The 15,432-nt window shown below is 39.2% G+C and overlaps 2 protein-coding genes across 9 annotated transcripts in view; one reads left to right on the forward strand and one right to left on the reverse strand.

The window, feature by feature from the left end:
* The window catches only part of LOC127442188 (amphiphysin-like), a 40,738-nt gene extending 39,162 nt beyond the window's left edge, over nt 1-1,576 (reverse strand). For 3 of the 8 annotated variants that reach the window (XM_051700036.1, XM_051700034.1, XM_051700033.1), the window contains exon 1: nt 1,355-1,575. In XM_051700036.1, the coding sequence (XP_051555996.1) occupies nt 1,355-1,423 (69 nt within the window). In that variant the 5' untranslated portion in view covers nt 1,424-1,575. Of the gene's footprint in view, nt 1-1,354 lie in introns of all 8 variants that reach the window. The other 5 variants (XM_051700035.1, XM_051700032.1, XM_051700039.1 and 2 more) reach the window with 3 other exon arrangements.
* Nucleotides 1,577-5,135: 3,559 nt separating this feature from the next.
* On the forward strand, nt 5,136-11,384 carry LOC127442456 (ubiquitin thioesterase otulin-like). Its single transcript, XM_051700507.1, has 7 exons — nt 5,136-5,214; nt 5,424-5,598; nt 7,365-7,418; nt 7,498-7,563; nt 7,745-7,847; nt 8,007-8,123; nt 9,882-11,384. Exons 2-7 carry the CDS (start codon nt 5,486-5,488, stop codon nt 10,125-10,127), a joined length of 699 nt encoding a protein of 232 aa, XP_051556467.1. The 5' UTR covers nt 5,136-5,214; nt 5,424-5,485; the 3' UTR covers nt 10,128-11,384.
* The last annotated feature ends 4,048 nt before the right edge of the window (nt 11,385-15,432 follow it).

Below are 15,432 nucleotides of genomic sequence, written 5' to 3' on the forward strand. Positions count from 1 at the left end.
ATTTTTTAAATTGTGTGGCTCCATGATGAATTATTGGCTTTTTCTTCATACAATTATGACACGCATAAATTATGGGATGGTTGGCTACTAAAAATTGGGGACAAATTGCACAATATTAGAAGAAGGCCAATGCTCTGATTTTCATGATTATGATATTTTGTTCTAAGACCCTCACCAGGTGACATCGTTTTTATATGATACTGAAACATGTAACTCTTGGGAATTTCACTTTCGATGTTCCATTACAGCAGGCCCTCAGTCTGTGAGTGAACCGTGGGTATTAAAAGAAAAACAATCCTCTTATTGCAGCTCAGCTAGGGTTGGGGAGAACCACTACTGTTCTCTGTTTACCAGGCGTCTTTAGTTCACGAGCTGACAGATATTTCATATTCAATTCGCTACGAATTGCAAAATAGTGCACAGGCTGTCGAAGCAAAACCCCAATAATGCGATCAACAAACCCCAATACTGAATTGACCAAGCCGCTGGCGGTCAAATGTAAAATCGTAAGCGACATACAGTTCCTCTGCTATTTATATCTCGTTTAAAACAGGGAGAGATCGCCGCTTGTCTCTTAACAAGCACATTAAGCAGGCCTTCACCGATCGCGTGGCCACTCGGAAATCTCCCCCAAGTAGTAGGCTATTCATACCGCATAGACGAGGGCATCCCCCGCCTCCCCTTCTTCTGACCTTGCAGGAAAATGACAGTTTCAACCAAAATCTTGGGTAAATAATGGATTGCATCGTCAGAAATGCGAGGAAGATTGATACAGAAAAACATGATGGTATGCATGCAGATCATAACAGTATGACAACCCGTAATACGTGTCACTATATCCGAGACACATTATAATCTACTAGTCATACAGCGCTTAGATCGCTACTATGTGATGTGTATTCAAACTGAGATCAATAATGTATCCCTTCAGAAAGCACGTAGCAGTTAAGACCAATAGCCCGTATAGCCTATATATATATATATATATATATATATAGGTGTTAAGTGGGATTGCTGTCATGCAGCACCTTCTCATCCTCGCTTCTAAATGGCAGTTCTGGGTAAGATTGCAGTCTGACATTGCAACCAAAACTGAGCGCTGATGTTTTCTTTATATGACGTTTAAAATGTGATGCACTAAAAATGTAAGATGCTGGTTTGAAAACGAACAAATAATGGATCATTTTCTTCTGAATTGAAATGTTTCAGTTAAGTCGCACACCTGAATCTCCTACCGGGAGCGCCTGCAGGACAGATCCGCGAAGACAAAATACGGACTTTTCCTTTATCAAACGTCCCCTAAGCATTAAATCTATTTTATCTTTGACCATTCGGACAGTATTGAGATTCTTACCTTCTCTTGTGCCCGACTGAGCCTTTTTTGGACGTTTTTGGCAAATATGCCCGTCTTTATTTCAGCCATGGCTGCTTGCTCTGAAACGAGAAAGGCGACGTTTCAGCACCTCCACAGCGGAGGAAAGCAGAGGAGGAGGAGCGGCCTTTAAAGTCACAGTACACACCACAGAGCAGCGTTACCAAGAAACTATATGTCAATAAAAATCATTCATCTCAGTCATTAAGATTGTTTTGCCAAATGCTGATTCTCTGCCAGAATGCGACTGCCCCTCGCGTGCACGCGCATCATACCGTTGATATGCTGGTGCTGCAGCTGGAGCACTATCCTGTTTAATATCCGTTAATGAGCGATCTTTTCCACACAGGTAGCACCAAGAAAGCATAAAATGAACATGGAAGTGTTGTCCAAGCATATATTAATAAACAGAAAGAAACATTTACTAATTTCTCTTTGATTTTACCTTTTGCCAAAGCAAAGCTATTTTAATGTCTTATTGAAATAAACTTGAGTTTAACTCCAAGACTGTGGTGATGTGACGTTTGTGCTGTTGACCTTTCTTATTAATTTACGGGATGTGTCGTTTTATTCACTTAGCCTACTGAACATATGAATATCATTAATAAAAAATACCAACTTTTTTTTATTTATTATTTTTTTAAATCTGTGTATATAGAAAGATACATACAGACAGACAGTTTCATAAGAATTTGGAAATCAGACAAAATGTAAGGGAATATATAAGAGGCAATTAAATGTTTGCAGTGTAACAGGTCTGTAGATGGCATACTCTCACTTTGTTTAGTTGTGAGAGTTGTATGTCAATGTATCATTACATGAATTAATAAGAAATGTCAACAGCAACAAAAAGTTCTGTTTCTGTCTAAGTTGAACCGATCTGCTAAATGTGTGCATCCTTTATGCGAACTTTTCTACTTATTAATGTGTGCATTGATAACACTTCCATGTTCATTTTATGCTTTCTTGGTGCTACCTGTGTGGAAAAACATAGCTTATTAACGGATATAGTAAACAGGATAGCGCTCAAGCTGCAGCACCAGCATAACAACGGAATGATGCGCGTGCACGCGAGGGGCAGACGCATTCTGGCAGGGTCAAAATTCGGCACAACACCTGGTTCAATACAAGTTAAGCTCAATCGACAGCATTTGTGGCATAATGTTGATTTCCACAAAAATATGTATTTTGACTTTCCCCTCCTTTTCTTTAAAAAAGCAAAAATCTATGTTCCAATGAGGCACTTACAATGGAAGTGAATGGGGCCAAACAGTAAACGTTAAATTACTCACTGTTTCAAAAGTCTAGTCACAAGACATAAACAATATGTGGTTTAACATGAATTTTAGTGTGACAATATCGCTTACTAACCTTTTCTGTGTAAAGTTATAGCCAATTTTACAATTTCGTTGCTGTAGCGATGTGATGTTAACAAACCCGAAAATTACAGTAAAAATGAAGATTTAAACAACATTAAAGTTCAAATAATACATGCGTTTTAACAGAAGAATTAATGTAAGTGCTTTTATAAAATTATAAGCTTCACATTTCTGCTTTAAAACCTTTCAAAATTTGGCCCCATTCACTTCCATTGTAAGTGTCTCACTGTAACCTCAATTTCTGCTTTTTTTGTTTTTAAAGAAAAGGAAATCATTGTGTGTGTGTGTGTGTGTGTGTGTGTGTGTGTGTGTGTGTGTGTCAACTGAGCTGAACTTGTAGGCTATTGAATCCGGAATATTCCTTTAAGGGCCGTTTACACCAAACACGTACTTTAGAGCAGGACGCAGGTGTGTCGAGGTGTGTTTTAAAAGTAGACGTTCTTTTTAACCTGACACGGCATCTAAAAACGCAGATAAATCAGCAAGACAAGACATTGGTTTAATAGGTCCGTCTAGCGCTTAAATACATAGAAAAACAACTGAAAAACAGCACGTACAGCAGCAATAATGCATCTGGTGTGAACGACCCCTGACACACTGTCTCCTTTGCTCACATTTTATGATCTAATCCCTCCCTGTTGCTTACTTTTTACGCCCCTTCATTGGCAAAGCAGACGCACTGTTATGTTGTTGCAGTTGTTTTTTTATATTATTATGATAAGAAATGAAAACATGGCATTATTTTTCGGTATATCTATGTTTCAGTGTATCTTATAACAGAGCACCATGGAAAGATCAATAAATAATACCAGGGAATTGTAATAAATGTATGGGTACAACGGGGCTTAAGGCCCCCTGCATGGGTAAAAGGCACTTTTGATTTTATTTTCTCCCAAAACACTAATAATAATAATACAATTTCGTTACATTTATATAGCACTTACTCAAACAAAGCACTTTACATAGTATATACAGATACTAAACAGCAACAAAAACCACCACAGTACTTTCCTAAACACCTGTTTGTCATATACTGCAAAATATTCCTAATCTATTAGATCACTGTGTGCAATGTCTAAAGAATGAATTTAAGGTCATTTGATCTAATACTTAATAATTATTAAAAAATCTTGCAAATTATGTTGCTGTGATGAAAATTCCTGAAATTATCACATTTATTTTGAGAAAAAATGCTTAATTGTCATTTGCAGTTTTGTTCAATATGATTAAATCAAAAGTATTTTAATAACTGTCCAATAAGTGAAATGATAGTATTTGGGGTAAAAAGCACCCCTGCTGAAGGGGCTAAAAACCCATTTAAACACACTGTTGTTCTTAAGTGGGGCAAATAGATTTATGAAAATGTTAAAATTGGGCTCAGATTGACTGATCTAATCACAATGGAGATGTTATAAAATGGCAAATGTGACTGAATTGAACAGAAAATGTTTTACCCTTTTCTGAAGTGGTTATTTTGAATAAGTTTTATCTTAATTTGTTACTAAAAAAATAATAATAATAATCTTACTGTCTCAAAAGTATTTGCCTAAGTTGAAAAAATTTGCCCTATAATTAATGTCTCTATATTTACAAGTTATCACTTTAACCCCCCTGTGGGCCTTTTACTCCAAGTGTGGGGTTTAATTTTTTTTTTAATGAATTTTAGTCAAAACATCCTTCTGTTATTATTTCCTTTCAAATTGTTGCTCCATCAAAATTCAATATATATATACATTTTTACAAGTTTCTAAAATGTATGCATATTACATATAAGGGATTGTGCAATTTACTATGAATAAAGTAAGTGCTGCCATCTAGTGGATTAAAAAACAACCTACAGAGCAATGGGCTGTACTGTATGCCAAGGGTTTATTTTTGGTTGGACTATATTTAAAGTTTAAAATCCAAACACGTCGCAACTTGCCTTTGGCAGGTATATCCTGAAGACATGGCAGAGACAGATAAATTAAATTAAACTGTGAAAGTACAGTAAACTGTACGGCTAGACTTTGTTTCTGTGGACGCTGTGTATCTCAGTGGTGGTGATGGGAAACTGTTGCACTTCCGAAAATAAAAAGGATTTTACGAGGATCCGATGATGAACCTTAAAACCAGTACTGGAAGCAATGGAAGACTTAATAAAAACGTTAGAAAACAGAATCAGTATTGTGTCAGGATAGTCCCAGAGATTGGTCACAAAAGTAGAGATAATGAAGCGTAAGTTTATGTTGCTTTGAGTCTGTGTTTCTCTGAGGAAAAATTCGCAAACAAAACAAAACGCACCATGTATTTAAAACTCAAACAGAAACTGTCGCGCTCTGGAAAACAACAATTCCCATAATGCTCAGTTCACCGGAAGTATTCGTAATCCCTCTTTGTAGTTTGTGTTTAGCAGCCCAGTTAAAGGCTCCTTCCACGGTTTTGGCAGTTTTGACTGGGTGTTGTTCATAAATAAATAAACTGGTAGTTACAATTCGCTTTGTTAGCCTTTTTAATCGTATAATGCGTGACGAAGTTCTTGAATCTGTCTGCACGCGGAAGTGTTTCTGTTTGTTTTCTGTTTACTTCTTCTCGTATCATTTGTTTCCATTAAAGTGATGTACTGACTGAAGTGTTATTCACTTTGAACCTCATCATTGATATCCATCCTCTGTATGTTCCCTCAACGTCAGGTCGCCATACAGAGATGTAGGTTGGATGTTCTTGCACGTGTCATGAATCAGACTGAGGTACTATGAAGGATGTGCAAAATCGCCAAATTGGTCAAGTCAAAACCATGGACAAAAATGTGAACTCTAGAGATTCTGAACGCCAGAGTCAGCACAAAAAAGCCCAAAAGAACCACGGGTACGCCAGAACAATTCTCTCTCTCTCTTCTCTCTCTCTCTCTCTCTCTCTCTCTCTCTCTCTCTCTCTCTCTCTCTCTCTCTCTCTCTCACTTCCAGTGTTTCCCACAGGATTTTGTGAGACTGCGGTGGGGTCTGGGGGCATGCTTACCTGTAAGAAAATACAGAAGAGAGAAAGAACTTTGTGCTCTTGTAAACAATTGTGTGCTCTAATAGTAAATTAAACATATACACATTAGTTGTATTGATATGAATGCTGATGACATGGCAAAAAAGTCACACCCACAAAGCATAAACGAGACAGAGATTAACGCAGTTCACAAAAGGTTAAAACACAAAATCAACTAGAGCATACATTTGAGCCAGGGCTCAACATTAAGCATTGTTTAAGCAAATTGGTCATTAACTTGTAAGAGTAAAAAAGTTACATGTCCGGAGAGAGAAAAGGACATTTAAGTTACATGCTAAAGTAACATGTCAAAGTTTATGTTGTATATATTTCTAAAATTATGACCAGTGCCCAACCGAATAGTGTACCTATGCAATCAACTGAATTCTCTGCGACAGAAATGTAAACTGCACTGGGTAGGGGAGGAGGCTATTGTCATGTAATAATTATTTTCTGTTATGTATGGTAGTCAAATAAAGAAAAGCCTCCATTGCCTTCATTTACAGCAGGGATGCTCACACTTCTATTGAATGGAACCCCTAATTGCGACCACGAGGAGGTTACCCCATGTGACTCTACCTTCCCTAGCAACCAGGCCAATTTGGTTGCTTAGAAGTCCTGGCTTGAGTCACTCAGCACACCCTGGATTCGAACTCACGACTCCAGGGGTGGTAGACAGCATCAATACTCGCTGAGCTACCCAGGCCCCCCATGACGGGCATTTTTACAGATTTTTGAAATGTATTTGACCGTTCAGGTGCGCATAAGCGCGAGCATTTTCGGAACACGCGCATGTTCAGCACACACACATACACCGCCTGTCAATCAAACAGGGCGCAGCTGTTACTAGATCACTAGCGAATTATAAAATTACGTGCTCTGGATTACTTTCAACCGCAGAATAAGAATATGAACTTTCTAATAAGTGACACAGGCCTAGGCAATCACAAATTATATAAAACAAATTTGATTGATGTTTTAATCAGTCTGCTTGTCCTGTTGGGCAGGTAAAATTTTCTTTCACTTGCCCCTTCAAAAATCCACTTGTCCCGGACAAGTATTAATGTCGAGCCCTGTGAGCCATCAAAGAAATGAAGCAAAAGTGGTTACCTGTGTTGACCTTGCTCATCAGATGCTGAAAATAGTTATGTTGTCAGAGCCGCTGGTAATAACGTTACCAGGGGCCGACTGACTGGGAGTGAGTGATGCTTTGCAGAAGCAACAGCACAAAACACAATGTTAGAGATCTTTTTTGTTATTATGAGAAATGTAAAAATATTTTCGGTTCATTATGAAACTGTGTCAGGCTGCCACAGTCTAAGTAATTAATGGGAAATGCTGTCTTCTACTAAAGTTAAGTTGAAAAGTTGAAGTTAATATAAAACAACTTGATACTAAACATATTATGTCTAGGCATATGTTATTGTATGTATACCATAACTGGTCTTCTCTTTTAAATTGACACTGGGCACTCAAGGTCAGAAAGCAGATGTGAAAGATGGGGAAACTGAAAAAGGTGGTTATTCTCTTGGAAATGAGAGATGCTTTGAGCTCACCCTTGCTATGCATAAAAAGGCCAAATCTTCTTATGTTGACAGTCATTCTTCGCAGCAACATTTGACGAGGACATCGACTGATGAAGATGAAAACGGGTATGCTTCCTGTCAGTTCATCTGTATCCAGGTGGCGATTCATCAAATCACATTTTTACCAGGTATTATTATTTCCTAGTGAGATGGACCTGTACAGAGGAGAAGAGGAAATAGAACAAGACCTACAAGAGAAGAATCAATCAAAGTCAGTTAGGTGTCTGTTTTGCGGGAAACATGCCATACAGTACCATGATGTTAAGTCTGTAGAAATGTTTACCCACCTTATGTCTCACTGAATTGCTTAGTCCAGGAGGTTATTTTTGTCTGGGTAAATGTACTTGTTTTTAGGGCTATGAAGCAATAACCAATACGTTCAATCTGTGCAGAGTAAGAGGTGATAACTATTGTGCCCTGAGGGTGACGCTCTTCCAGGTGCTCAGCCAGTCCAATCAGCATCCTGTCTGGTCACGAGATCCTGACTTCATTAAAGTAATTACTATGCATAGATATTGGACATTATCTATTTTTTAATTCTAGACTTGCAGAGATCATAAGGTTACATGTCGTGACTTGATCGTTTATGTTTTTTGTACAGATACATAATGTTATTATGAGTTACATTAATTTGGTGCATTATGCCTGTCATAGTGGCCAAAACAAATCCATTCTGATGAGGATTTGATTCAGGAGTGGCGGTTTCCATTTGAAAGCAGGAAGAGCAAAGTGGAGCTGCTGGAACAAAGTCTGGAGCTCCTGAAGAAAAGGGTAACACTTATCATCTTTGCATTGCTTTTTTTATTTATGTATGTATGAAGAACAGGGGAAATCGGGGCTTGTTGTTACACTTTTTCTCCAGTTAACTTTTCTTTTTTTCTTTTTTTTGCAAGTTAATTTCTGTATGCCTTTTTTTTTTTTTTCTCCTCAATTTGGAATGCCCAATTCCCAATGCACTCTAAGTCCTCATGGTGGCGTAGTTACTCGCCTCAATCCGGCTGGTGGAGAACGAATCTCTTTTGCCTCCGTGTCTGACCGTCAATCCGCACATCTTATCACGTGGCTTGTTGAGCGTATTACCACGGAGATGTAGCGCGTGTGGAGGCCCATGCTATTCTATGCAGCATCCACACACAACTTACCACGCCCCACCGAGAGTGAGAACCACACATTATAGCGACCACGAGGAGGTTACCCCATGTGACTCTACCCTCCCTAGCAACCAGGCCAATTTGTTTGCTTAGGAGACCTGGCTGGAGACTTGCAAACTTGCGACTCCAGGGGTGGTAGTTAGCGTCAATACTCACTGAGCTACCCAGGCCCCCCGTATGCCTTTTTTAATTTGGTGGGGTTTCTGAAAAATTAGACCAATTTTTGGCAATTAGTCCACAGTATGTGTAAATGGTGAGCTTTTAAATTTGAGTGTGAAAAATTGCAGATGGCAGCCCAAAAATGCCCCAGAGTTGAAGAGGTTAATGTCTTGGCTACCGCTATTAAACATTGCCATCGTTATTGCCTAGTTCATTGACCTTCATCAATGTGTGTTAACAGGGCATGTTGTCACACTATATTGGATAATTTGTCACACTATATTGGGTAATTTGCCAGCAACCAAATCACCCTGGAGCCTGGTTACCCACTGAAGCTAAGCAGGGTTGAGCCTAGTCAGTACCTGGATGGGAGACCTAAGCAAAATTGCCCGCATTCTCCACCACTGTGGCGGGGTGAGCAAGAGAGAGACGCAGTGGGTGTGGCGTCAAGCCTCGGAGAGGCATTTATTGGAAACAATAATAAACGTAAAATGTCCAAAAGGGGAAATAAAGTGTCCAAGGGGAAATATTGTTCATATTAAAAGGGGGAATCTGGCATCTTCGCGGTGAACGGGGCTCCATGAAAGGGGTGAGGTAGTGTTCTTAGGAAAGCCCAGGCACAGGCTGGGTCAGTTGGCCGCTCACGCTCCCCTCCAAAGTCCACGGTGCGTGGGGTGGCGGCGTCACTGGCGGCCTGTCTTCCCAGGCCCGTGGCAAGCGTGAGGGGAAGGTGGCCCGGCATCGAGCCTGTCGGTGGCAACGTGAGCTGTTCACCCCCGGCGACTCATTACGGCGTCCGGGGGTCCGAAGAACGGGTCCGGCAGCGTGTCCACTCATCCGATCCTTCCCAGCTCTGGTCCTGGGTGTGCGAGGATGCCAGTGTGTGCACACATGGAGATTTGAAGCTGCCTCCCCGAGAAGAGGTGCGCACTGCGTTTTAAAGACAGCGGCGATGAAGCATTATTCCCATCAGGTGTGCTTCATTCACCGTTGACCAAACAAGGCTTATTAATTATGCACCTCTTCTCGCTCTCCCGCCCAACTCCTGTCGTGAGCCTGGCTGAAGGGCGGCCCTAAGAGGTGACAATGACGAGCCAGAGGGGTGGATCATTCCGCCACACTGTACTGCTAATTAATTAATTGGACTTTTTTAATTGTTGAAGTGATCATTTTCTATGTTATGCTCACTAAAGGAACCTCTTTTGATAATGTCATTAAGGTGGAGATGTGCCTCCTGGGTCATTCCCTACAACAGACGATCCAGGTCTATCGGCTCTACAAGTCTGACACCGAGGAGTTCATCACATACTACCCCAGTCACCACAGGGAGGACTGGCCTTGCCTGTGCTTGCTTACAGAAGATGACAGACACTACAATGCACTTGTACCCAAATTTTATGAATATGGTAGGCCAAAGTGGAATCAGCCCTCAGGTGGACAATCATACATAACTACACATCTATAAAAAGTATATGACAATCACTCGTAATCTGCAGCGCTCAGGAGTTACAATCCCTCATGTTTTCCTCATGGCAATTGCTGGATTTGTGTTTTGGGATGGTTTTGATTTTATGTTTTAATGACCCATTTATCCATATTCTGATACCTAAAGGTAGACTATTTTAAATTGATGTTGAATGAATTGAATTCAGCGCAACTGTTTTAGGAGATTTAGCTGCAACTCCAGCTAGGGAGGAAGATTTTATTTTATTATTATTATTATTTATTTTTCAGTTTACAAGGTTAATTATTGATCTGCATATTGCAGTAAAAATAACATTGTAATTTTAGACTGGTGTTGTTTTTTTGTTGTTGTTTTTTTTTCTAGATTGTTAGCTATTACAAATTACATTTAGTGTGCTATTCATGGCAGTACCTTGTTGGCAAAGGCTATTTTCACTATCTTCGCCCACTTTTAACTCTGCTCAGACAATTTACCCTTAGTACAGTATGAAATACGAATAGCATATTACACCTATTCACACCTTGTGTACATAGAATATATCACTATTTGGACTTTGTATAAACAAGGTGCTATTTGTGTAAATAGCATCTACCTTCTTTTACCCCAGTGTAAACAGCCACTCCCTCCTTTTAAAGCTCTTATTTTCCTTCCACTGGTTTCAGAATCTCATTGTGGCATCTTCTGCAGTTCATCTTGACAGTGTGACCATTTATTACTCTCTAGAGCAATTTGAACTGTAAGGATAGGTAATCAGAAACAGCTACAGTTCAATAATTCATACAGCATTTGATGAAGCATGCAGCATTACAATTGTTTGACTCCATCTCTGATTAATTACTCTGAAAATTTCAACAACATAAATTGCGATGACAAAGGAGTAGTGTCGTGAAAATGCCACTCATCAAACATAGTGAAACATGTCTTTATGACAGGATACAGACTACAGGAATGTGGCTCTCATATCAGGCACACAATATTCAAATGAGTGTTTTAAAGATAGTAAAGGTTAGAGCTTACGTGATTTCCCATGACTGGATTGTATTATCTGTGTCAGTTCTGCATAGAGGATTCCTCAAGACTACATAATTATTATTTCTTAACATATTTTACATATTAATTCACATATTACATCTCCTATTTTAATAACATATTCTTATTGTAATTTTCTTTATTAATTCACTCTTTGGGGTAGTGATGTGCAAATCAAATTACGTTTTCCAAAGACCAGGAGAACAGATTTAAAGTTGCATATTTAAAATGTAGGGGTGTTTTAAAAATGTATGTGTAAAACAAAATTGTTTGTATTGTTATTCTCTGTTATTTGTGATTAATTTTGCAAGTTAAAGTCAAAAAGTACACTCTTCGGGGTAGTGATGTGCTGAGGACACTTTCCAAAGAAAAGTATGGATAACTTTTATGCTGCCTTTATGTGCTTTTTGAACCTTCAAAGGTCTGGTCAACATTCACTTGTATTGTATGGACATACAGAGCTGAGATATTTTTCTAAAAATCTTCGCTTGTGTTCGCCAGAAGAAAGAAAGTCATACACATCTGGGATGACATGAGGTCAAGTAAATGATAGAATTTTCATTTTTGTGTGAACTATGCCTTTAATTGATAGGCAAGCTGTCGCGATATTTGCCTGCCCTGCAGCCCCACCTTCTGTATTACAGAGAAGATTTTCTGCAGTTATCACTGAGACGCTTGAGTGTCACTAAGATATTAGCCAATCATTTACTTCATCTTCTTGAGTTTTGTGTTAATATTTCAGGTAATATGAACATATAGGCTTATATGAGGGAAGGTGTTAGACAGAGACAGGCATTTCATCACTCTTCCTTGGGATGAGACCTCACTGGCAATATATGGTGTGAGAATTCTCTCATTTTTGGACAGTTGTGTCTTCTGCTGTGTGTTTTTGTGCAGGGGTGTAAAAAGTACTCAGAAATTATACTTAAGTGAAAGTATTGATACTGAGTGGAAAGTTTACATTTACATTTATTCATTTGGCAGACGCTTTTATCCAAAGCGACTTACAAAAGAGGAATACATTGTAAGCGAATCATCTTAAGGAGACAGTGGTACGAAAAGTGCTGCATTACAAAGTTTCACTAGCATCAGAATAGTAGTATTTAAGACAGATTAAAGTGCAACAAGAATTTTTTTTTTTTTTTTTTTAATGTAATGACTGGTTAAGTGCTCATGGAAAAGATGTGTTTTTAGCCATTTTTTGAAGACAGAAAGTGAGTCTGCTTCGTGGATGGAGTTGGGAAGATCATTCCACCAACATGATAAGATGAAACCGAAAGTCCTGGAAAGTGTTTTGGTGCCTCTTTGTGTTGGTATAACAAGGCGCCGTTCCTTAGACGACCGCAGGCTTCTGTTGAGAACGCAGCTCTGCAGAAATGATTTTAAGTATGTTGGAGCAGACCCAGTGACTGTTCTGTATGCCAGCATCAGAGCCTTAAATTTGATACTTGCATCAACCGGCAGCCAGTGAAGAGAGACAAGAAGTGGTGTAACATGCGCTCTCTTTGGTTCATTAAAGACCAGACGTGCTGCTGTATTCCGGATCATTTGCAGGGGCCTAATAGCGCATGCAGGGAGGCCTGCAATGAGAGCGTTACAATAGTCCAGTCTAATTATGACAAGTGACTGAACAAGAAGTTGTGTGGCGTGTTCAGAGAGGAAGAGTCTTATCTTCCTGATATTGTAGAGTGTAAATCTACATGATCGTGTTGTCTTTGAGATGTGGTCTATGAAATTTAGTTGGTTATCGATGGTTACCCCTAGATTTCTGACCGATTTAGAAGGTGTTACTGTAGTTGAACCCAGCTGCACGGTGATGTTGTGTTCAACAGCAGGGTTGGCTGAAAAGAAAGGAGTTCAGTCTTGTCTGGGTTAAGTTGCAGGTGGTGTTCCTTCATCCAGGCCGAGATGTCTGCCAAATAGGCAGAGATTTGAGCAGACAAATAGAGCTGTGTGTCATCGGCGTAGCAGTGGTAAGAGAAACCATGTGCCTGAATGATGGGTCCCAGTGATGTTGTGTAAGACATCTGCTGTCAGTGATGTGTCAGGCAGTGGAGGGGGAGGACAGAGAAGTATGTTGAATGTTCTAAACAAGCTGCGAGTGTCTGTGGTGATGTTGATCTTGTTCTGGTAATAGGAAGTTTTTGCAGATTTAACGTTATCTGAAAAAGTTGCAAGCATAGACTGATACTTACCCAGATCTGGTGGATCTTTAGATTTCCGCCATCTCCTCTCAGCCACCCTGAGGTCAGTCCAATGTTCACGAAGGACGTCAGAGAGCCAGGGGCTGGGTGATGTCATACGTGCTGGCCTAGAGGAGAGAGGAAAGATGCTGTCTAGACAGGTTGTTAAAGTGTGTCTGTGGCAGTGTTTACATCCAGGGTGGAAAATAAGTGTTGTGTGGGAAGAGAGGTAGAGACAGCATTGGAAAGGTGTGAGGGTGAAAGAGAACAGAGGTTACAGCAAAAGGAAACCAAAGGTGGAGTCTGTTTTAATATAGATGGGAGAGTCATGTTGAATTGAACAAAGTAGTGATCAGAGACATGTAAAGGAGTAACAAGAATATTTGAGTTGGTACAGTTACGTGTAAAAATGAGGTCCAGCTGGTTGCCCGATCTGTGAGTTGCTGTAGTGCTTAGTCTTTCCAAGTCAAACGAGGCCAGAAGAGCATGAAAAAAAGTGGCCTGTGGCTTGTCTTGGTGTATGTTGAAATCTCCAAGAACCACAAGTGGCCTACCATCTTCCAGGAAGGAGGACAACAGGACATCCATCTCCTCAAGAAAGTTTGCCAGCTGACCTGGAGGGCGATAGATGACAACAACATGGATTTTTGTGGGTTGCATTGCAGTAATGGCATGGAATTCAAAAGAAGTATTGTTACATAGAGAGGAGTGTGGTTAAAATGTCCAGTTGTTTTGAATGAGCAAACCTGTTCCCCCACCGCTACCAAAGTGTCGAGGGGTGTGAGAGAAGGAGAAATTGTTGGAGAGGGCAGCGGGTGTTGCTGTGTTTACTCAATTAAAAGTCCAAGTATTTAGCCAAAAACATACTTGAGTGAAAGTAAAAAAGTATCCACATTAAATTGTACTTAAGTATTAACTTTTCCTAGCTAGAATAAAATCCAGAGAGAGTTGATTGTGTGAGAGGATGCTGTTAAAATCGATTGGTTTGTTAAGTCACCTTTTTACAATCTCCGACGACAGTGGCATTCGCAAACCTGGTTATAGAATCATGTAACAATAACTACATTTTTGCAAAATGATTTTTATGTGGCCTGTTGTACGTAACACTGCAATTTCCTGGTAAAGTGAACACTAGAGGCACTAAAACAACAGTGACTTTTATCCCTTTTCACTCAAATCACGAGTAAAACGGCAGAACATAAACACTTTTTGATCTGTTCCTCATACAGTGCTATCTTATGACAAATAAACACTTTTACTATAGCGCATGACTCATTTTAATATTTGCAAGCGTTAATATTTTACAAGCTTGTTTAAGTGTGATCAAATTGCGTGGTAGCTCAACTGACTGAGTGTTGCATATACAAAGGACTGGGGTATGAGTCCTGAAGAGCATGTGAGTCGACACGTGAGCTGAAAGTGTCATAGAAGCGGGGGGATGGGGGGGGGGGGGTTTGAGGTAACCCCAATAATCAAAACAAGCAAGCATATTTATACCATGATCAATGGAATCATATAAATGCTTCACGTGTAAAAAACCACATCATTTTATTTTGCGCAAAAATGTTGTCACAGTCACGCAATGTTTGTTGCATGGGAGAATACACTCACGAATTGCGATGCCAGAGCACCCAGCCCCTTGAGACATAGAGAAAGATAATAATAATAATAATAATAATAATAATAATACATTAAAAGAAGCTTTGAAGAAAGTTAGTAATGTTGTTGGTTTTGTGAATTGTTTTCTGAGGTTTGGATGGATGAATTCAATAAAATTCACAATTAATACAGTATTTACTCAGATTCCATTATTTTTATTATCATTATTATTATCAGCATCATAGCTGGTTTTATAGTTATTATTATAATTAATAGTTGCCTAATAACAACAACAATAATAGTTCAGCAAATAGGAGTAGAAAATCATAGAGATGTTTTAAATATGAAGGCAAGTGTAGAAATAAATGACATGTACACATTTAATTACAAAAGCCTTTTGTTTATATATATATATATATATATATATATATATATATATATATATATATATATATATATATTTGCAATGTGAATGATCATTTTTGACTTCATAA

The sequence above is a fragment of the Myxocyprinus asiaticus genome, chromosome 6 (assembly GCF_019703515.2).
Source record: "Myxocyprinus asiaticus isolate MX2 ecotype Aquarium Trade chromosome 6, UBuf_Myxa_2, whole genome shotgun sequence".
NCBI lineage: Eukaryota > Metazoa > Chordata > Actinopteri > Cypriniformes > Catostomidae > Myxocyprinus > Myxocyprinus asiaticus.

Coding starts and splice junctions, on each gene's coding strand:
- LOC127442456 (XM_051700507.1), top strand. CDS start 5,486: ATGAAGGATGTGCAAAATCGCCAAATTGGTCAAGTCAAAACCATGGAC. Junction 7,564..7,744: donor CAAGAGAAGAATCAATCAAA/GTCAGTTAGGTG, acceptor CAATCTGTGCAG/AGTAAGAGGTGATAACTATT. Junction 7,848..8,006: donor GAGATCCTGACTTCATTAAA/GTAATTACTATG, acceptor TGCCTGTCATAG/TGGCCAAAACAAATCCATTC.